The 23,630-nt window shown below is 35.8% G+C and overlaps 1 protein-coding gene across 1 annotated transcript in view; it reads left to right on the forward strand.

The window, feature by feature from the left end:
• Positions 1-324: 324 nt before the first annotated feature.
• Positions 325-23,630, forward strand: part of SPTBN2 (spectrin beta, non-erythrocytic 2) — a gene marked incomplete in the record, with an annotated part of 95,615 nt that continues 72,309 nt past the window's right edge. Inside the window, 1 exon segment of the mRNA XM_072423025.1 lies at positions 325-561. Within this exon segment, the coding sequence (XP_072279126.1) occupies positions 402-561 (160 nt within the window).

The following is a 23,630-nucleotide window of genomic DNA, read 5'->3' on the forward strand; positions in this document are numbered from 1 at the left end:
TAGAACCACTCACTGTCTTATATCTGATTTTTATTTCTTTCTCGATTCAACATTATGAGATGTCATCAAAACAGGAATAGAGGGAAATCTTCCACTGGGGACACAATGGAAACATTCTTCCTCACTATCTGTTTAGGACAGGAAATAAAGAGAAATCTCCCTAATGAGACATAGATAGTATGTAAAAATCTGACATCAATTTTAACTTTATAAAAAAAAAAGGTTTTGAAATAGCAACAGTAACCTATAATTTTTTCTATACATAATTCAATTTATATATAGAACTTTAGCCAAACAGAACAAATAATACTGTATTAATCACATTTATTATTTCCTCCTAGGTAAATTACTGCCATTGAAAACCTCCATTTTACAGCCTAATTGATATAGTCACCGGAGCCATGAGCAGTCCTCTGTCACCAACAGACTACGACAGCTTAGAGATTCAACAGCAATATAACGATATCAATAACCGATGGGATCTTGCAAATGATGATGACTGGGACAATGAAAACAGTTCTGCACGTCTCTTTGAAAGATCAAGAATCAAAGCACTTGCAGGTAAGCACTTTGGGGTTAAGTATGGTAAAAGGAGAACTAAAAGTGAGAACTTCTAGACAATTTAGAATTTGCCAATTTCAGCTATGATGGGTAGGGTTCAAATCTTGGGCCCCTTCCACTCACATCATACAATGAAACTATCATAATTTCTAACTTTTTTGCCAAATTTAAGATACACATTACACTTAGCAAATGCAGTACAAATGTGTTCATAAAAATATGAATGTTCTATGAGACATCATATTTGCCGATCCTCCTAATAACTATGTACAGCTTTAGATGTATATATGCAATTTGGGACACCTTGGGAATAAATACTTTCCCTTGGTTATTACTTTCTCCATTGTTACCACAAATACAAACATCTCCTGAAGTATATATAAACCCCAACAACGAGCAAGGGAAAAGTTCCCAGAAATCAGCTTGTATAATGTATATCTGTAAAATCTAAAGAAAAGGCTATAAACTTGTTTCCAAGTTTAACATCCTCTTGAATGAAATACTTTTAAAAGGCAGTGTTTTTCTTGTCATTTAAAGTTTTTTTTAAAAATGGCAGAACATTACATTTAGCATGCATTCAAAAGAAAAAAATGCACATAGGTAAGTATGTGCACAGCACATACAATATATTACTATATGTAACTGGGTGTTCTGAGGTTTATTTATTTAGTAGTAATCCTCGGTGAACGGGATAGGATTATACCAAATTAATTATTATAAATAAATTTAATTAAGATACAACACACTTTTTTTGTGTTGGGCCCTTCTGAGAATCTGTTAAATTTACTAAAAAGTTACTTGATATATTTGTTAAAAGTGTAAAACAAAAAAAGTGTAAAATGTATGTACTTTGTCTGTTTTGACCTTTTCAATTACATTGATGCTTTTTATCCCATGGAATTGCAGAGCCCATTCCCCCTGGGTTATGTAAAACAATGAGAAGGGGAGGTGTTTGTAGTCCTTTTGTATAGTGATACTGTTGCTCCTCTATCGAAACAACAGATGGGCACAGTCACTAGAGGACAGGAAATGTGTTACTGGTAGTTGAAAGTTTTAAAAAGCCTGAAATGTGAAACAATCATTTTAGTGTCTCAAATGGTAAACGTGTTTCTGAGTATATTTGACCGGCTGATTCCAAGTGGCACCATTATTCCCTTATGAGCTCTAGTTTTTGAGATAATGGCCCTGATTTAATAAAGTTCTGCAAGGCTGGAGAGAATATACTTTCATCAGTGAAGCTGGGTAATCCAGCAAACCTGGAATAAATTTCTTAAAAGTCATTAGCTATTTGTTAACAAATGTTTTCAATCCTGGACCAGATCCATCCAGGTTTGCTGGATCACCAAGCTTCACAGATGAAAGTGTATTATCTCCAGCCGTAGAGAATTTTATTAAATCAGGGACATATATCCATAGAACACATGCCATGTACCAATCTTCACTCCTACTTTTAATGTAGTTTGTAAGTTCATATCTTTTAAGCAAACATATTAACAATTAAAAGTATACTACATGTAAATCTACTTATTTATTATCAAAGGCAAAGATTTATGATACAAAATTTTCAGTCATTTGACACACAAGAAGCTCCATTTTTAAGACTTTCAAGAGATTGATCTGCCAGGACAATCTCCCATGAGACTCCAACAATAGTCTGCCATCATATGTGCATCCCATCTTCCTTGGTACCTGTTTCAATTTTTTAAATGTTGCTTTTTGCTTAAGTCACCAAGGATCTCTGGAAAAAGATCCATGTAACAGACCAAATAATGTACTTTAACACCCATGTTACACCCAAGCCTGTTAAACTAAAAAGAGCAAATCCTCTACTAAGTGTGTGTAGTTGTCTGCCTTCTTGTTGCCAAGAAAGTTTTTCACAACAAAATCAAATGAAGACCAGGCACATGATTTGATTTCATTATTTGATGCGATGAAATGTAGGTCATTTATAAGTTGTCTGATCTGGGGATCATTGAAAATTCCTGCTTTCAGTTTCCATGGTAAACTTATACACTATGTATTCATTTCACAATCCATCTTTATTCAACGGCTTCACAAATTGTTTCATCAGACCTACTTTTATATGTAGTGGTGGCAGTATGATACTATCTCATGCTATCAAAGTTTTATTGATTACATTTTGTAATCAAAGGCAATAAAAAGCCACAATACTTTGTGTGGCCACTTTGTTGACCAAGAAGAAAATTAATCATCTTTAAGTTTACACAAATCATCCACTGAGGTTCTTGGTAACTTTTTTTTTGAAGACTAAAGAAATGGCCTTGTACAATGTTTTGAACTGTCAATGTAAAGATGCCACTCACCTAGGTTCTATTCTGAAAGACCAATTTTCTTCAGAAGGTTTCTGATGTCATTGCAGAATAGGTTGTTTTCTTCAGTAAGGAATGGAAGCAAATCTTTTTCTTTCCTTCGAAAGGCTGAAGTACAGCCTCGTTCCAGGCTGAAGTACATTCTTTGATTTTAGTCTAGAGGCAAGCAATTTAGAAGATCCCTTGGAGAGATTTAGGTGCCTGATTAGATTCAATTCAGTTTGGTCAAAACCTTCACTATGTGAAATTGTTCGAAGATCACTGTCACTACCCTCATTTTCTTTACCTTGTGCGATCTCAGACATGCAAGACTCTGGGAGCTATGGTAGGTTATGGAAAGGTGTAAAGCTGCGTACACACGGCAAATTTTTCTCGCCCGATAATCGGTATCGGCCAATTATCGGGCGAAAATCTGCCGTGTGTACAGTCGGTCGTCGTCCATCGTCCGACGACCGTCCTGGCGGATCCATGGACGATGGACGACGACCGATCCTAATGAAAGGGAAGGGGAGAGCGCGCAGCAGGGTGCCGCTCCGTCGCTCTCCCCCTCCCCTCTCCATAGAGCATGAACGGTGCTGTATGTACAGCATCGTTCATGCATCGTGCAGTCTTTTCTCGTTGGAAAGGATCGTGAAAGATCCTTTCCAACGAGAAAAACTGCAGGTGTGTATGCAGCTTAACAGTTTACAGGATCCACGTGCGAAACAGGTTCCCTGGCTAAAGGTAGATCAGGGTAAGACCATTTATCATGATTATTGTGATGGATGACTGTGATATTAACAATACAAAAATAACTGGCATTAAAGTGTTTTTTCAGTTCCCTCCAAACCACTGGCAGTCCAGATTTCAGGCAGCTTCTCTTTCCAATTGGCCACTTGCTCAAATGCATAAGAAATGAGGAGCCCTTGACTTAACTTGATCTCAAAGCTTGACACCAAAATAACCTACATGTGCACTTTTTAAAACTTAGAAATAGGTTTCCTACTTGCTTTTCAGTGCACTCCCCACAAATATAGCAAAATATGTCATGATGATTCAAGCAGCTCTGTCTTGAAGTAGTTATATCATCTAAAGTGTTTTATCTGCAAAAATGAAATGATGAGAGGGAATATACACACCTATACTATATTATCATAACTATTATACAGATAAGTTACTTGCCTTTTACAATATAGTGTTTTGGATATAAAACTACAGTTTTATACTTCACTCTCATTATACTAACTTGTACTCAAAAACACAAGAAAAAAACAAGTTGAAAAACTTGTTAGAATTTACATCATAGTGCAACAGTTTTAAACAGGTGAGTTTGACAAACTTTTGAAATACAAATTAATGTAGTCTATGAAAACCATGATTCTAAAGTTTTTGCACACAATTATGTAATGAAACAAACAAAAAGACAAAAATGTTGGTATTTGAGCTCACAATTTTTTGCTAGTGTGCATTTTAGGAAAGCAAGCAGATGAATGGTTGTGAAACAAAAGTCATTATACACAAAAAATGTGGGTAATTTAAATACATACATTTCACCTTTAAATGGGGAAAGCCTGTTATGACATCTTAATTCTGGAGTAGAGATCTTTTAAAGAGCTGACTAAAATTTTATAATTTCAACCATATCTAAGAACCTAAAGCTAATGTGATCTATTCAATGCAATTATCATTGAATCAGCACCCCAAATAATCAGAACAGGCCTTAAAACCATTTTTTTTGGACTGTGTAAGCTATAATATAAAACTTGTTCTTAACATGACGTTCATACCGTTATCTTTACTTATGATACATTTTTACAGATGCCTTTCATTCTGTGGTTAGCTATAGTGTGTAAATAGGATGTGCCTGTTGTGAAATTAAGCTATAGTTTGGTGACAGTTAAAATTCTTTAGTAGTTCATAGACCACCCAGTAGTGAAAACCAACACCCAAAGCATTGTAAAGGAACTATAACACAAGATCAGTAGCGGTGGAGGAGATTGACATTCAGACCAAAATTTATAACTAAGAATAGATTTTACCATTAGAACTTTTGATAGCAGACTAGGGCTTAGAAGCAGCCCTGGAAATTCCATAAACAGTGCTTGTATGCTTGTCTTCAAGTTTGCTCCACTTACACAAAACTAAAATTTATGGATCTAAGCTTAATTTGATTAAAAAACGTTGTGCATTTCAGAGGGTTTATAAACCCAAAACTTTAGGGTCAGATTTATAGACATGTTTTCATTGTAAAAACCACAACAACCCGTCTCAGTATAACTCCCCATTTGGCCAGTAGAAGCAGTGTAAGCATGGTGAAATTCTTAAATCTGGATACACTAATTGTCTAAGAGTTGGGGGCACCCATTTTGCTTCCAAAGGTAGTTGTATATTACTGGATTTTTGCCAGTGTGTCAGATTATGTCAGATTGGAGGTCAACCTAGGCTATGTATGGCTACCTAACCATGTAATAATATTATGTAATATAAACTATAGTGCATATAAAAGACATAGAATACAGTGACCATCAACTAATCTACAAGGGGATCTTTCCTGATGTTCTGGTATATTAGCTCTTGTTAGCTCTAGTTTTTAATATTATTATTATTTTTACACAGTATTTACATAGCGCCATCATATTATGCAGTCCTGTACAAAGTACATATGTCTTTAATCTAAGTCTAAGGTCAATTTTGAGGGGTAACCAAATAACTGTTTTTTAGAAATGTGGGATGTTAAAGCTTTTCATATGTCAACCTTTTTGATATCATATCTCTTAATGAAGTTATGAATATTGCAGACATTTTGTCACTTACCTGTATAAAAAGCATGATATTTTAGGTCCAAGCACAATTAGGTTGAGAAAAGTCTTTTATGCTGCACAGAGGAATAAGTCAAATTCTAGTGTGTAAAGACCAACGCTAGATTAGAATCAGTACAGAAGACGACAAGTAAGGCAGCAAGAAATCACATGCATTATGAGAATGTGTCTGTATACCGGTACTTCCACTAGAATAAATTTAAATCTGCTTATTACACTGGATCCTTCGTTAGGATACTTGAGTATGAGTTTAAGATACAGTTTCTGTAAAACGGTCAATAAATACATCCTGGACTGGAATATAAGAACCCAGTAGACCCATGGAGTTCTGATGATAATGGAAGCCTTTGAGATGTCAATACATGTACATTTGTGCAGAAAATACTTTGAATGACTTCTATCTTAGTACTTGATAATCTATTAGCCACCAGTGACTGTCTAACATATTCAGATATTAACAACATACTTTTCCAGATCAAATAGAAAAATTGATTATTTGAGTGCAATAAACATATGGAAGGCTCCTGAATGCCTGTTTCTGCTTTATTCAAACTTGTACCTTATAGGTAACTAACTGGGAGCTGCCCAATTCTGCTTGTGTAAGTGAAGTACAGTTATCCATAGAATTAGCCAGGTAAATAAATTAACAGGAACCATGGACCTGATTTATTAAAGCTCTCCAATGCTGGAGAGAATACACGTTCATCAGTGAAGCTGGAATGGATCGGGTCCAGGATTCAAAACATTTGCTAACAAACAGCAAATGACTTTGAAGAAATCCATTCCAGGGTTGCTGGATCACCCACCTTCACTGATGAAAGTGTATCCTCTCCAACCTTGGAAAGTTTAATAAATCAGGTCCAATTAACCTCCCTAGCGGTATTCCCGAGTGTGACCCGAGCTTTAAACTAAAAAAAAAAATAGTCCTTCCTCCTAAATCTCCAGCCGGCGAATGCAGCGACAATCTCCAGGGTTTCCCGGTGATGTTAGTGCCGGCGGGCGGATCGGCAGGAAATTCAAAAAATTTGGTTTTGGATTCAATACAAAATAGCTGTATTGAGTTCAATACAAAGAAATATTCATATAATATATATATATATAAATATAATATATATATATTATACATGCTAATATACACTTACATAACATGTTTAAATATTTTTTTAATTTTTTTAACAGATTTTTGAGTTTTGTTAATACTAAATAAATAAATTAGTTTTAATATTAAGTTTATTATTAAATGTATTAAATTTGTTAAATATCAGTGAGTTATGCCTAAGAATTATAGCCTACAATGAAAAATACATTTCCATGCAAAAAATTGTACCTCTTTTTGCATGGAAATTTGCACAGAATAAGATCACTAGGGAGGGTAATACTTTAAAAATGTCAAGTTTACTGAAGTTTATTGGAATTGCAATTGTACAGGTACTGTATGTGCAACAATATGAGAATTTCAAATGACTTCACATATGTCTTTATATACATGCTCAGCATGAATTAAGTGTTCTGGGTCCATAATATTACTATCTCTATAGTGGTTGTAAGGGATTACCAATGAATATTTATGTTAGTCATACCCTTTTGACTAGGCCTATTTCATTGAGAAGAAAATTTCCTGTTTTGGAGGTAAATGCAGGAGGAATAAATTATGTTTTTATGCAACTTGTTTTGGCAAAATGTACTTTGGTTTGTAGCACGTGTGTATATATTGTAGTTGTGTATACATAATTTGAACTTTCTATATCTAATAAATACTGAATGGAGATTATACATTTCACCCTTTTAAAAATATAAGTAAACAAAAGATACATTCACCAAGTAAGATTTCAGTACAGTGTCCAAATTGAAATTTTTGTAAACCTTTTACTTTGGGTTTTGACAATATATTGTTCCATTCTTTCTTTGTCTTAGGAAAACAATTTGTAAACGTTAAAATAGATAGTAAAACATTTTCTTGAATTATTGTTGCATAAAGATGATATCACTGCACAAAAACAATTTTGCTACTGGGAATAACACATGTAATTTATATGATATTGAGTGTGCTGATTCCAAATCTAAATTTAGAATTTGCCTATCACGTACAGATTTTCGGTTATAGATGTGCTATAGCTGTTCAAATGGTCAGTAATTGGGTAATGTATTTTTACATAGGAACATTTTAACAGTTGCAGCTAACATTATGCCTGCTGCCATCTCAGCTGAAACACGTCCCCTGGTGGCATGCATGTTCCAGCAGCGGCTGGGCATGTCTGGGCAAGTCAGTGAACTGACATCAGAAATAGGTATATAAGGCGAGATGGACCAAGGGCTTGTCTCTAGTGTGAAACTATCTTATTGGATAGTACAGCTAGGCCATAGTGAGTCTGTTTTGAGCTAAAGATGAGTAGGCGCAGCTGTGTTAATAAACCGGACAATTTGTGCTACAATTGTGGCAAATATACCCAGTGTGATCAACGCAAGAACCTAACCAAGAGGGTGAGATTTGCTTACAAGTATTACTTTGAATGGTAAATTGGAGATCAGGATAAAAGCTGGGCACCTCATATCTGCTGTCAGGTGTGTTACGTTGGCCTAACACAATGGTTGATTGGGAAAATGAATAAAATGCCTTTTCTTGTGCCTATGGTTTGGCGTGAGCCAAAAGACCATCACTGGGACTGCTACTTCTGTATGAGTAAAATTGCTGGAACAACAACTTAACACTTTTGTGATCATCACACAAAGTTTGCAGGTTATTATAAGCTGGAAAACAACATTTGCTTCTGTACCGACGCGAGTAGTCTGATGATGGAGTTAGGTTGTGAATACATACCAGAGCAGTGGAAATTGATCATAGACTTGAGCAAAGCAAGTTTGAAAGCTGTATTGCTGCAAAAAAGTTAATGAAAAAACTTTTGTACCTCTTGGTGATGCCAAGGGAATGAAAGAGACATACAAATCAATGGAGGTCATTTTGAAATTGATTAATCAGAACACAAGTGGAATGTTTGTGGTGACCTGAAGGTGGTGGCACTCCTTCTTTCCCTGCTATTGGGATATACAAATTATATGCACTTTCTGTGCCTGTGGAACAGTTGTGATGACAGCAACCATTACAAAGTGAAAGAATGGCCACCCAGACCTGAACACACTGTTGGCCAGTACAACGTGAAGCTTAAATCACTCATTGATCCACAGAAAGTTTACCTTGCGCCACTTCATATTAAACTTGGATTAATAAAAAATGTAACGTTGCTATGGATTGTGATGATATAGGTTTTCAGCATCTAAAGGACACATTTGGAAAAGTTGTCAGATGCTAAACTGAAAGCAGGCATTTTTGTTGGTCCCCAAATCCGCAATTTGATGCGTGATGCCACATTCAGAGACAAACTCAACCCACTTGAACTTTCTGCTTGGGATTCATCCATCATCTTGGCTGCCGAATGTCACCTAAACTTAATTTCCTACATTCCCATCTGGACTTCTTCCCACAAAATTTGGTTTATGTGAGTAATGAACAAGGGAGGTTCCACCGGGAGATTTCTGTTATGGACACATGATATCAAGGCCAGTGCAACCCCAACATGATTGGCGACTACTGCTGGTTTCTGCAACGGAAGACAGTGGAGAGCCACAAATGCAAAAGCAAGTGCCTGAAACACTTCTGAAGTGTACATGTGTGTTGAACAAGGGGAATTATGTGTAATTGTATATGTTGTTGCAACATAGAACTACGTTTTGGTAATGTCATGGAACTATGAGGCAAAAGTTAGTAATGTATAGAGATTACATAGTATCTGCAGAATGAAAGAATGTAGCTAATCGTCTATACGCGTAATAATTTAAGATACCGACGTCCTAGGCAGAATCGAACTTTAGATTTGGATTCAGCGCACTTGATTTAGTATAGGACACATTGATTAGACCAAGTAGCAGACAATGTTTATTTTTTTGTGATGCACTGTTTAGTTTTGATGGTTCTTTGTCCCAAGGCAGCAAACCTTTCCCAGATTATTAAGCATTGTTCAGAACAGAAGGAAAGGCATAGAGTTAAAATCACCATGTGGGACAAGCTGCACGTATGCTGGCTGATTTCACTGTTTAATTAAATGTGTTAGCTAAGCATTCCAATAATAGAACTTTTCTTTGTCAAATTCGTATAATGTTTCCATGGATACTTGTTTAAATTTTGCCCTGTTCTTTAGCAAACACTTCCTTCAGTGCAACATAGTTATTAGATAAGAACCTAAGCAGAGCTGATGTGTGCAAACACACACATATGTTTATATATATATTTTCCTATATTTATATGAAAAAGAAAGTACCCACTTTTAATTTCAATTATAATTCTTTTGTTTACTGGGACATAGGAAATCATCTGGTCGTTAAAATGTAATATAATTAGGTAAATACAACCTCAGATAAACAACTACACGTGTCATAATTTTTTTAACAAAGACAATATTTAGAAATGGTGTGGGAAAAATTAGGTATACACTTAAAGAGGAACTAAACTGAAAAGTGCTTAAAACAAAAAAAAATTTCTTATCTTCAATCCTGCAGGGCAGTCTGATCTATCCCCGAGCCGGTACGCCGATCGGCGCCATCCTCGCCTCTTCTTCCTGGTTCCTCTGCCTACGTCACCCGACACAGGCGCGAGAGCGGGTGACTTAGATTGGAAAAAAAAATTGGCTACAGACCATTGGGCCTCATTGCAGAATTTGCACTTGGGCCCTCCCCCTTCTGCAGCAACTCTTTACCACCTTGGATTGTCTTCTAGCTATCCTATTGTGTGAGACTTCCCCCACCTCCTAGATTGTAAGCTCTTCTGAGCAGGGTCCACTCCTTCTCCTGTGTCACTGCCTGTATCTGTCTGGTATTTGCAACCCACATTTAATATGCAGCGCTGCGTAATATGTTGGCGCTATATAAATCCTGTTTAATAATATTAATAATAATATTAATAGCCGCATATCTATGAGTGGCGTGTGCAACAAAGCGAAGAGCGAAGAATAGCAGATAGCATTATTTGCTCTGCATTAAACCCGTGCCCCATTTTTGCTTTTTTATACCTCCTTATGGGAAGGAACTGCATTTTGAGAATAAAACCTTTTTTTATGCATTCCATGGGACAGAAATATGCTTTGTTCATTTGAATTTAGGCTAGTTTTAATGCAAGAAACCATCCTATTAGCTTTAGACAGTTCTGACTGGCACTGCATAAATAATATCAAATTTAAGCACGATACCTTTTCTTCTATACCTCTATGATTTCCAGCACTCTCAGCTAGGTAAACGTCAAAAGAATACATGCACACACAGGAAGTGAAATCACTGATACATGCACACACAGGAAGTGAGATCACTGATTTCCTGTGCCCAAGAAAACAAAAAGCCTCAACCCTCTGCTTACCAGACATTGACTATCTCTATCTCTTACAAACATTATTGCATGCCTCACCCTCTCTATTATGTAGTCCCTCTTTCTTTCTTAACGCATGTTAGTTTTGTAATACACACAATGTCTCTCTCTCTCTCTGTGTCCTATTTTGTAAAGACAGAGTTATCTGATGTAGAAAACCAATACACTCAATTTCAATGTGTGTTAAACTGGTCACACTCACTTCAGGCTAAGTACATCATCTATGAGGATTATGTTGAATAGTACTAAACCTAAAATTTCTTACTATCAAGACATAAAAAATAAATGTTGTAAAAATAACAAATTGTAAACCTAACATACTGTAGCTGAAGCCATTAAAAGTATCTGCAATCTAATTTAGAGTTAAGAAATACAAGAACAAGGATCTGCCTAAACTTCCCATTACACTTACAGTATATCCAGTTAGGCAGACCTTTAAGCTACATAGTTGCAGTTAAATATTAAAGACATTGTGCTGTTGGACTAAAAGGTTTATTATTGGCTTTAAATTAGTCTTTAGTCTAATAAAACAGGCACAATTCATCTACTCTGTTTCCTATAACCTTGTCCACATTTTATGACTGTGTTGTATCTTGGGAAAAAACACACACCATAAGAATTCTGTACAACTCCATTGCACCTGCGTGATCCTCTCTCTTGGACTTGGACTTGTTTGAGTGATTCAGAATCATGTGTACTATTTATAAATCTCAGGAGCTGTGAAAAGGTGCTATATGTATATAAACATTTTCACAAGCATTGAATACAACATCCAAAATCACCTCTCGCTTTGCATAATGCATTGCAAATAATGGAAATAATGCATTGCTAATAATTTGCATACTTGCCTTTTGCAAATTATTAAAAATTTGCTCTCCCTGAAGCATACATCTTAGCATGATCAGAAGTTCTAATTGTTCTACAGTCTTTTCAAAGCTAATAAAACAGTTTTGTCTGGAGTTAAACAGTTTTAAAAAGGTAAATGTGTGTGATAAATGTGTCTTTTTTATTATGTGCCCATTTATTTGTTGGGCAGACACAATAGTCATAGTACTGGTAAACTGAAACTGTACAGGCATTTCACTTCTATAGAGACACATGTAGTCCAGAGTTGCAGCTGCAGGCTGAAATACAGTTTTTTTTGTTTGTTTTATGAGAGTGTACATAGGAACATTGATGAGTGTTGAGTCTCAGATTTTTGCAGGGGCAGTGGTGGTTGGGTTGGTTCAGCTAAACTGAATGGGGGGGGGGGTGCCCAAATAAAGAGGTCGTGTTCAGTACAAATATCATGATATCATGCTTTGCAATCATATACAGATAATGCCAGCAATAGGCAGATTTTCTCAAAAACATGCATATATCAGTATAAACAGACAGATATCAACAAGAAACATATTCCATTAATATTAGACACATACAAATATTCAAATATTTATATAGGCACTATTCAGTTAAAACAAAAAAAAAAGCCATGAAGGATCCCATAGAACCTGTCAAGATGACCTGGCTCTGCTACAATCACATTAAAAAGAGAGAATTGGAAAATACCTCAAAATCCACACAAGGGGCCTGATTTATTAAAGCTCTTCAAGGCTGGAGAAGATACACTTTCATTAGTGAACCTGGTCGATCCTGGTTGCCTAGTGGTAGGCAGCTTTAAGTGGGGGTTTTATGTGCAGGTAGTGAGAGTCAAAACAACAGTTTTTCACTACCAACAATTATATGCTGTCCAGTGTTACGTTAAAAACTACCTGTTTACCTTAGAAATAGACCTCATATTCTAAACCCCCAAACAGTAACCCATGAGTATAAAAACTGCCACCAAACAGTACCTTTCTACAGAGCAAGATATATCGATTTCCCCTAGATTTGCCTTGTGATAACAGTAATCAATTCTATCATGAACAATGACAACTCTGACTTGCTCCAAATCATTTTAGTTTCCAGTAAACGGCACACAGTTTGCTAGCTTAACTGGCTTTCCTAGTGCTTTGTCACAAACATAAGTCCTGCTTTTCTGTCATCCTTCATAAAGAAACAAGTTTTTTTTCAAAAAGAAGGAGGGAAATAACAATTAATTATTGCTTAAATACAAATTTGAATTGATAAGGTGTATTAGATCTATGTGCAATTAGTATTTTGTCAGAGTATGCCCTAGTGAATAGCGAGACGAATGTGAATAGCAGCCATTCATGGCTACTTACAGTGAGGTGATGTATGGTATTAAACAAAAGACCTATTTGTCCCAAAACAACAATTAAAGGTTTGTCAGGTACACTTAACAAAGGAGGAACTGTCATGGCAGATTTCGAAACCTAAAACATTTTCAGCCATTATTGGGAATTAAAGTGTCACTAAAGTCGAAAACCAAAGTTGTATTTCTTGTATATTTTAAGATACTTACCTGTTCTGGTCTAAGCACCCACATTCTTGATACACGGTGAAAGGAATCATGGCATATGTTGGTTTCTTATTGGCAGAAAGCTGACTTGTAGCCACTTTGCCACTCTCTAGTAGTTAGACAGATGTCATGAAAAAACACTACAAGCATCTTTTGCAAAGATCGACTTCATAAACAAAGACTTTACCAAAGTAAAAACTAAATTAATTTTGTAGTAGAAATAAACACATGATACCAAATTCCCTGAAAAAGGGCTTAAAGGACCTGGATGTGGCCATGCGTAATTGTATCTTGTAAATGTAGCTATATGTTTGGGATCCAGGCCCTGAGCGTCCTGGATCCTGGCTTTGGTCTACCAGACCTAAACTGTGGGGGAGACCTACTCCCAGCTCACAGGCTTTCTGCATGAGCCACACTTTAGGCTGAAGCTCTCCCGTCTCAAAGGCGGGTGCCTTTTTCAAAATCAAGAGCCAGGTGCTTCAGAGCCATTGCCATGTTATGACCTAGAAAAAGGGAGGAGTGTCTGGCCCACCCATTCCTTTTAGAACAATCCTGGCCTGGATCCCAAATAAAGAGCTGCAATTCTGCAGTGACACAATTTTGCATGGCCCTATGCAGGCCCTTTATGCATTTTCCAGAGAAAAATTAGGTACATGATGCCAAATACCCCCTGAATTTGGCATCATGTGTTTCTGTCCACCAAACTATAATAAAATATTATATTTTGCACAAACTTATCAGTCAGGTATAGTTTCATACTGTTCAATCTCATGCTGGAGAAGGTAGATAAAACTGCTACCACATGTGCATTTCAACAGTATATTCACCCAATTGCTTGGAATTCAGCTTTAGCTGTAAGTTGTAGAAATGCATAAATGAATTTTAAAAGATTAATGTTAATATAACAAAAAACATTGTATGTAACAAAGATGTGTGAATTTTAACATTTGTGACTTGCATGTTTATATTTCTTCTAACCATGAAAACAATTTTTTTCTGCTTTTTAACAGCTCTAGAAACACTAAAGAAAAGTTAAAAATTGTTTACTACAGGTAATAAAAATATATATTATTTAGACCCTTTCAGTGATGAAGCTCTCAGTGAACAGCATAGTTTAATCCATGAACATGACTCATGTTTCATAGGCATTACTTATTCTTCATAGTTTTACTATATCAGCCAGTAAGGTAAGGAGCACTCCAAATCCAGATAATGAGCTTTTGGGATCATAGGGTGACATCTTTACATCCTATACAAGACCAATGATACCTAGTTTCCGGAAGGCTGTCAGATCTTTCACATACCTATAGCTCAGGATATTGCTGATTGCCACCACATATTGCTAATTCACCAACAACTACATGGCTTGGTGGTGGTGTATACACATTATAGATTATCGACACAAGCAGTTTAAACCCAGGTTTTGTGATCCGAAGATGACATTAGAAAAAGAATCTCAAGTATTTACTTGGATCACACCAGTGGATGGTGCTGTATCCTCATGTAACATGTATAACAAATTCTTGCTGTCTAAAACATAATTAGAGTGTGTTAAACACTTAACTAGGGGACACAGCTTCATCTACTGGTGCCTGACAGTAATGCACATATCTGAAAAAAAAATGTCTCCTCTCATATGATTTTGTTTATTTTTTTCTTTTTTTAGAAGTGTTTTAAACATAACACACACTGGATGTATTTATTGATTTTATTTATTGCCACTTTTCTTCATTACTGTTGAGAATGATAACATTTACAGCCATATTTAGAACTAGGTTTATATTTGAGTCAATGTAGTTTTTCAGTTTTTTTGGATAAATGCCTTGCTATGTACTTGGTTTGTTTTAAGTATAAGGTGCAAGGCAAAAGTTCCCGAAATTTGTTTATTAAAAATTGTACACCTACATAATAAATTAACTGACCTAATCTCCTTAAAAGTGGGTGAAAGTGTTGTATTCAGATGAGACCAAAATTGAGCTCCTTGGCATCAACTCAACTCGCCGTGTTTGGAGGAGGAGGAATGCTGCCTATGACCCCAAGAACACCATCCCCACCGTCAAACATGGAGGTGGACACATTATGCTTTGGGGGTGTTTTTCTGCTAGGGGGATAGGACACCTTCACCGCATCAAAGGGACAATGAACAGGGCCATGTACCGTGAAATCTTGGGTGCCAGGGCATTGAAAATGGGTCGCTGATGGGTATTCCAGTTGATAGGGGATCAAATACTTATTTCACTCATTACAATGCTTATCAAGCTCTGACTTTTGAGCACTGGGTTTTGAGGGTTCTTTTGTTGGTATGCTGTCTCTCAAAATTACCATTACAAATATAGACTGGTCATTTCTTTGTCAGAGGGCAAACATACAAAATCAGCATGCATAAGGATCAAATACTTCTTTCCCTCACTGTATTCGTGCATTGTGCATGTGACCTGATATTCTAGGTGTAACAGTGGTCAGTAAAATCGGTAAAGGCACAAGATTGTTTTATGAATAAACTGGACACAAGCCAGAGCATTCCAAAATCTAATAAAATTATTGGTTTATTTTAATATACTACTGGAACTTTATTTTAAAAATAAAAATGGCCTGGAGGTCAATTATATTTTCTTGGCCCTTCAGTTTTTGTTACCTATTACAATGATGTAGCTCATAATAAATATAAACTGCTGTATAAAGATACACCTTTAATCAGTAATCTCACACAACACATTTCAGTGACAATCCTCTTATAACGTTAATTAATGTCCTGAATAGCTGAAATATTTCCTGCTGCAGCTTATAACATTGAAATCTTGCTTAATCTCAATAAAATAAATCCTCATTAAACATTTGTACCTTACTGTACTTGTATAACCTGAGACTTCATTCTTAGTTGAGGTTTTAAGTACATAATTTATTAAGATCGCTTTGCTGAGATGACACCAACATTAAAGGTAAAGGTATACACCAGAAAAAATAATATATGCTTGTAATACTGGCGCAAGGAATTTGGCTATTTTTGTTTATGTCTTGAGACCCCTGTATTAGAGCACAACTCCAGCCTCAGATTCATCTTCTTCTGTTTCTGGTCATTGGTCGAAAACTATGCTTTTTAATGCTCACCCCCCTGTGTGCCTCTAAATTATTGTTGGGCAAGGGAATTGCACCAAGCACATATCCAGGCTGCCAGAAAAACCATTGACTGTCACAGACACACCCTTAAGGGGGTACAGGGAGTGTCAGTTACAGCTGCTGAATTCTCTATGTTGCACACAAATTTGACTACAGCATGTCTCATTTGGGGTATATGTCCATTCCTGTCCACACTGAATCCTAGGATTTAAAAATTCTTCTTTAGTAGCTGCTATGTTGCAGGTTCAAGAATAAAAACATAGAATATTGTTCCATCTGAATAAAAAGTCTGTGTTGTTTCTCTGAATACAACTGACCTGTTATATTACTTAATGTATTGTGTGATAGTGTGTGTGTGTTTTATCACCTGTTTATATATGAGCAGTGAGGAGTATGTATTTTTGAATATTTTAGACTAATGTATTATGATTTGCAGTGTAACTTAGAATCCAAACACATATAACACATAGCACCTGACTTAGTGTATTGTACTAGTCACAAATAGTAAAAGCTATATGCATTACTGTATACATGAGGTCTGCAAAATGTCAATCTTTGTTGCCATAGGCAGGACTTAGCGATATGTTTTTTATTTTTTTCCTCTCATCATCCAGTGTATACCAAGATGAAAAATAAAACCATGGATGGTCATGTAACCCATTTTTCATTACACATATAAATTAGAACATAAATCTGCACAGTAGGAGAGGTACATGAGCTATAGGAATACATGGAAATCTAAAACAACTCTTTCTATTCTATATATATATATATATATATATATATATATATATATACTCATGATAGAAAATACTCCCTCTTTTAATCATAAGATTTTCATTAAAAAAAATCTGGTCCTTAGCTTAAAATTGGGTACAAACAACCTCATATGAACTGAAAGACACAATACATGGTGTGATGATTTATTTAACAAGGACTGAGTCCAAATGCAGAAGCAGTGTGTGAAAGTACACCCTTACCACTTTTAAAGGAATTATGTAGGTAGGTAGCAGCTAAGTGCTGCCAATAAAATGCACTTATTTGATTATCAGCCATCAGGTGTAATCACTGTTATAATAGCTGAAGTTTTGGAAGCTTGCTGAAAGAAATACATCAACAATGAACTTAGAAAAGCAGTTGTTGCCTATCAATTTGGGAAGTGTTATAAGGCCTCTAATAATTTGAGTTTCATATTACCACAGTAAGTAAAATAATTCACAAGTGGAAACATTTAGGACAGTTGTCAGTCTTCCTAGGAGTAGACATCCCAGCAAATTCACCTGAAGGTCAGACCATGCAATCTTTAAACCAATAGCAAAAAAAAAAAATCAACAGCTACATCTCAGACTCAACATTCTCCATTTTGCATAGCACACAGAATAGCACAAACTCTTCACATCAGCTGTCAAGGGGGGTGATGGATGGATGATTTGGGCTTGTTTTGCAGCATCTTGCAGTTGTTAAATTGGCTATAAACTTCTCTGTATAATTAAGCTATTCTAATATAAAATGAGAGGCTATCACTGGACAGCTAAAGCTTGGCCAAAATTGGGTGATGTAGCAAGGCAATGATTCCAAGCATACCAACAAAACTACAGCATAATTGCCAAAAAAGAAAAGAATCAAGTTGTTGATTATATCAGTATTTTTAAATGTCAAAGCGGTACACTTGACATTTAAAAATATTTATTATTTTAATATTCCCGGCCAGGTCCCATCCCCCAGCTGCACGCTCGCACGTCCTATGCCTGCCCAGTATTTGCATCCCCTAGCCTTGCATCCTCAACCTTCACACGCCGGGGACACAGATGGCGGGCGGGCATTGAAAGGGGACGCAGGTGCCGGGCGGGCATCGCCGGAGGACATCGCGGGCTCATGGGGGCAAGGTAAGCTTTAAAATTCCCTTTACAATTCCACTCTCAGTGTGGCTCAGGGTTACTGCTTTTGGTACTGAAAATTAACCCTGAGCCACACTCAGGATTACAGCCAGGGAGGTTAAGAGAGCTGTGCATAAATTAATACCCAACAATCAATGAAAAATAAACTGAAGTAATGTGGTGAGGAACAGTGGGCAAAAATTACTCAGATCAATGTGAGAGTCTCATAAAGTCTTATAGAAAACGATTACTTTCTGATTAAGTTATTGCTGCTAAAGATGGCTTTACAAGCTATGAAATCATAGGGTATACTTTTCAGATATGAGGTCTCCATTTTGTCCTAATTTTGGTTAAATAATTAATGGCACAGTAAAATTTATTGTGTGTTGTTTTTTAAATTGAAATTATTTTAGACCCTGCTAGGGGCCACGTTATTTTTTTTAATAATATTGTATTTATATTAGAGAATGATGCACTATAGGTCCCACTTTAATGGTGGGACTATAGGGTGGATGGTCTCGGGAACTGTTGCCCTAGTGAGTCTTAGTAAATACAGCAACTTCCACACAAAATCTCTTTCACGAGAAGTTCTACTTACTAACATGTTTTGTCACTTCTGTCCCTACTTTGAGCTAATTGAGGTTTCAATAATGATTCAAATATTCAATCAAATAGTTGTGTCAGTCCTGACACAGGTCCAAATCACTTGACTTGGCAGTGTCTGTATTTACCAGAAATAAAAAAAAACTACAGAACTAAGAATAAAATACCGGCTTTTGCTTTCTCATTTTAATTTCAAATTTGAAAAAAGAAGATAGAATAGGAATGGTTAATAATGATAACAAGTTTTTTAACTAAAAAAGTGTACATATTTTTATTCAATTTCATTTTCAATTAACTATATAAGATCTGTATTTGATAACAACTGTTGAAAGTATAACTGGGACTGACGTTAGGAAATGTTCTGCTGTTGCTGTTAAAAGGTGTTTCAGGAAATTGAAAGGTTTGCATGATGTCTGTGCTCCACCCTATGCCTCCCAGCTCAAAGAGCTCACATTACACTGTTGCTGGCATTTTTAGTTTTTTTTTTTTTTGCTGTTAAAATGGTCTGATGCACATTTTTTCTTGGTGTGAATGTTCCACATAATGTTGCAGGTCTGTATGCATGCACAAATAAAAACAACTATCAAGCAGGGGAGATAAGGTACTGGGGAGGTGAGCCTTGCCTGCTTCTTGGGGTGATATTCTATAATCACTATAAAGGCTCACTAAATCACTAAAGAGATGTTGGGTGATAAAGTTTGGGTGCAGTGGGAGATAGTCAAAGCAGCTCTCTGAGTACTTACATGAGCATTTATATAATTGTTCACTAATACAATGTGATATTCCACCACTGGCCTTAAAGTAGTATTGCAAACTGAACATCAGATAAAATCTGGAGGTAATCATATAAAATCTGGAGGTAACCAGGTTCTGCAGACTTGTAGGGGCATGTAGCCTTCTGAAATGAGCAGGAACATACATTAAGAAAGATGTATCTAACATAAAAATGAAAGCTCTAGAGAATGTTGCCAGTATGAGTAGCTAACGAGCAGTTATCGGAGTAGGAAATTACCTGACTTCCCACTATTATCTTTAGGTAGTTTGGGGCTACACTAAATTATCAAAATCTGGTACTTGCTCAAGTGACTTGGATATGCTTTAGGAGGTAAGGATCTTTCAAGGTTTACCCTTTACCCTGACCCCTAAAGCTAAATTTAATTGTATCATAAAATTTATTGTTACGCCTATAGATTTACAACTTATGTTGTTATAATTAAAAACACATCATAAAAAAATAATTAACATAAAATTATCTAAGAAACAAGGCCTTTAAAACGTGTGCCACATGCAAGTGATATGCTATGTTTTCTAAGAATGCCTCAAAATATTTAGGAGAAAACCATACATCTCTGGCAAGGCAAAGGAAATCAAAGGTGACCTGATGTCTCCACAGAACTCACTTAAATGCAATAAAATGGTAAAGAGAAAATTATATTTTAGTGATTTTAGTGTATTTTGATGCTGTAAGGATTGACTAGGCAGTGACTTACAAGTGGAAGTGCTGTGATTTAATTGGTATCTGCAAAACCAACAAAACTGGACAGGTGAGTTTTTGATGTTTGTTTCATGTCACACTTGTTGCTGCATTAGCCTGTGAAAACACATCAGTTCTGCATTAAAATTATTAATTTCTTCATTCTTCAGCTTAGACAGCATTTATAGTTTCACAGACAAAAAACTCTTCCCCTGTAAACTTAAGTCATCTATTTTTGGTCTATTATTCTTTGGGGCATCGTGACAATGCTCTGAAACTTCCAATTCATTGCACAAATTCTGCAATTATCTTTCTTTATTACTAAATCGGTACCTATTGAGGCTGATTTACTAAAAGAGTTTAAGCTGTTTACTTAGCAAAGTAAAATATCACTCTGCAGGTTAATAAAGCACCAGGACCTGATAGAATACACCTAAGTGTCCTCAAAGAGCTGAGGTCAGGTATTTCAAAGCCATTGGGCCTGAGTTATTAAATCTCTTCAAGGCTGTGGAGGATACACTTCCATCAGTGAAGTTGGGTGATCCAGAAAACCTGAAATGGATTTCTTCAAAGTCATTTGCTATTTGCTAGCGAATTTTTTGAATCCTGGACCAGATTCATTCCAAATTTGCTGGATCACCCAGGTTCCCTAATGAAAGTGTATCTTCTCCAGGCCTTGGAAAACTATGTAACTATGTGGCTAATGTTAACAGAGCTTTACTTCAATCACTATGCAATGTGAAAATTAACTTGCAGAATGATAATTACCTTTGCTAATTAAACAACCTAAACTTCTTTAGCACATCAACCCTATTGCCTAATTTATGTTGCATGACCATCCAGTAGGCAGTGATTCACAGATTGAATTTATCTCAATCCTCTGTGGACTGTTGGAAATTTTCACACTATTTGACTAGTACTTAGTCCAACACTTACTAGAACCTGAGATTTTAATGCAATATCTATTTGGATATTTTCAAAATGTTGTTACAATGGAACAACGGAAGACATTAAAGACAAGGTCATCAGTCTGTAAATCAAAAAACTGTAATGTAAATGTGTATTATTGTAGACTTTAGGGCATCTTACCTCAATATATTTGTACAAATATATTCATAAAACCATAATTTATTTGAATAATAAAATAAATTTATATATTTTTTTATTTTTTAATTTTTATTTAAAATTAAATTTTTTTTTTTTTTAATTAATTTTTTTTTTTTTTAATTTTTGTTTAAAATTAAATTTAAAATAATACATATATCAACATCATTGGACATACAAGGTGCACGTGGCAGTCTCATAAATCTTTTACAGGTTTCACAAGGTGTACTTCTTCAGAAAAAGATAAGACTAATGCATTCTAGTTTCCTGCCTTTAAGGTAAAGAATTTGCTGGCTGGTAGGTACCGACTTTTTTAGGTACTTATTCCTAATAGAGGAATAATTGCAGAATCCTTAGAAATCTGTCAGCCTTTCAAAAGATGTTCCAAACATTCAATTGAAATGTCTTTTAAAAGGCTGACAGGTCACCAGTCTAGTTTGGTCACTCAATTTGCTTACTATACCCATAATATAACTAATATATATATTTATATATACTACTATGGCAACCTTGTTAAATTCCCAACACTATTTGCTCAAATAACACTGGTCAACAAACATTTTCTTGCCAAACAGATTAACCGCCCTAGCATTCTAATTCTGTCCGTATTTTCACACAAAAAGTGTTTATTTTACATGTTAGGCTTATAATTCTTAGGCATCACTCACCAAAATATGTCCAATATTTAATAAATGTAACAAATTCAATAATAAACAGTAGCATATATATAAATATATAAAATATAAATATTTCTTTGTATTGGACTTAATACAGTATTTTGTATTGAATCCAATTTAAATTTCCCACCGCACCTTCCGCACGAACTGACGCATGCACCCATGTCACCGGGAAAGCGATGCAGTCACCGGGAAATGATCAGAGGAGGACGTGTGCCGAGAACCTGGATGGACAAGCAGGACGCTGGGAACGCCAAAGGAACAAGGTAAGTGGGGTTTTTTATTGTTTTTTAGCCACCCCAAGTGTGACTCGGGATTACCATTTTTTGCAGGTAAAATCCACCCCGAGTCACACTCGGGAATACCGCTAGGGGGTTAAAGTCATTTTAGGTTATGTTTGATGCACAGATTTCAAATATGGTATTGGTTTTGCTAGATTGGCTCTCGTTTTTGAAAGAATAACCTGAATATTAACCTCATGGAAACCTAATGAAACATGAAAATTAAGCAAAATTAAACTAGATTAAATTTTTTAAGTACTTAATGTCAATATATTCTATATTCAGTATATTTACAGAACTAATCACAAAGAAGTCATTAAAAAACTCAGTTTATGTTATGCTGATGATCAGGACAATCACATGAAGGTTCCAGCAGTAGTATGCCATCATGTGTCTATCCCATCTGCCCTGATACCTTTCTTCTTCATCACCTTTATATCTTGATGGGACATCTCCCCTTGTTCCTCACTGAAATTGCCATTTTGCAAATGGCTATGGAGATAGTGTACTTTCATGCTCATAGTAACACCCAAATTTAACACTTTAACAGCAAGTTTTGTATCAGTTCTTCATAATTTTGTGCTTTATGGTTACCCAAGAAGTTCTTGACAACCGTGACATAGGTGTGCCAGGCAGAAGTTTCAGTATCAGTCATGTAACTTGTGAAATTTGAATCATTTATCAGTTTCCAAATCTGGGGTCCATCAAAGATTCCTGCTTTTAATTTTTTCAGTACTCAATCCAGGGAAGAATCTACAAGTGTATTTAAAGCAATCACCGTCCTTGTTTAGAGCTCTTACAAACTGCTTCATTAATCCATACTTTATGTGTAGTGGAGGGAGAATGATTTTTTCTTTGTCAACCATTGGCTCGTTTTTCCCTATACCCTTTTCCTTGTTTTCCCTTGGAGGCCATGTAACTTTTTTCCAGTGATCCTGTTTTTCTCTACTATTCCTCTCACCTCTCTTGTCCCATAAACCATTATATTAATTTCTGG

The sequence above is a fragment of the Pyxicephalus adspersus genome, chromosome 9, assembly GCF_032062135.1.
Source record: "Pyxicephalus adspersus chromosome 9, UCB_Pads_2.0, whole genome shotgun sequence".
Classification (NCBI taxonomy): domain Eukaryota; kingdom Metazoa; phylum Chordata; class Amphibia; order Anura; family Pyxicephalidae; genus Pyxicephalus; species Pyxicephalus adspersus.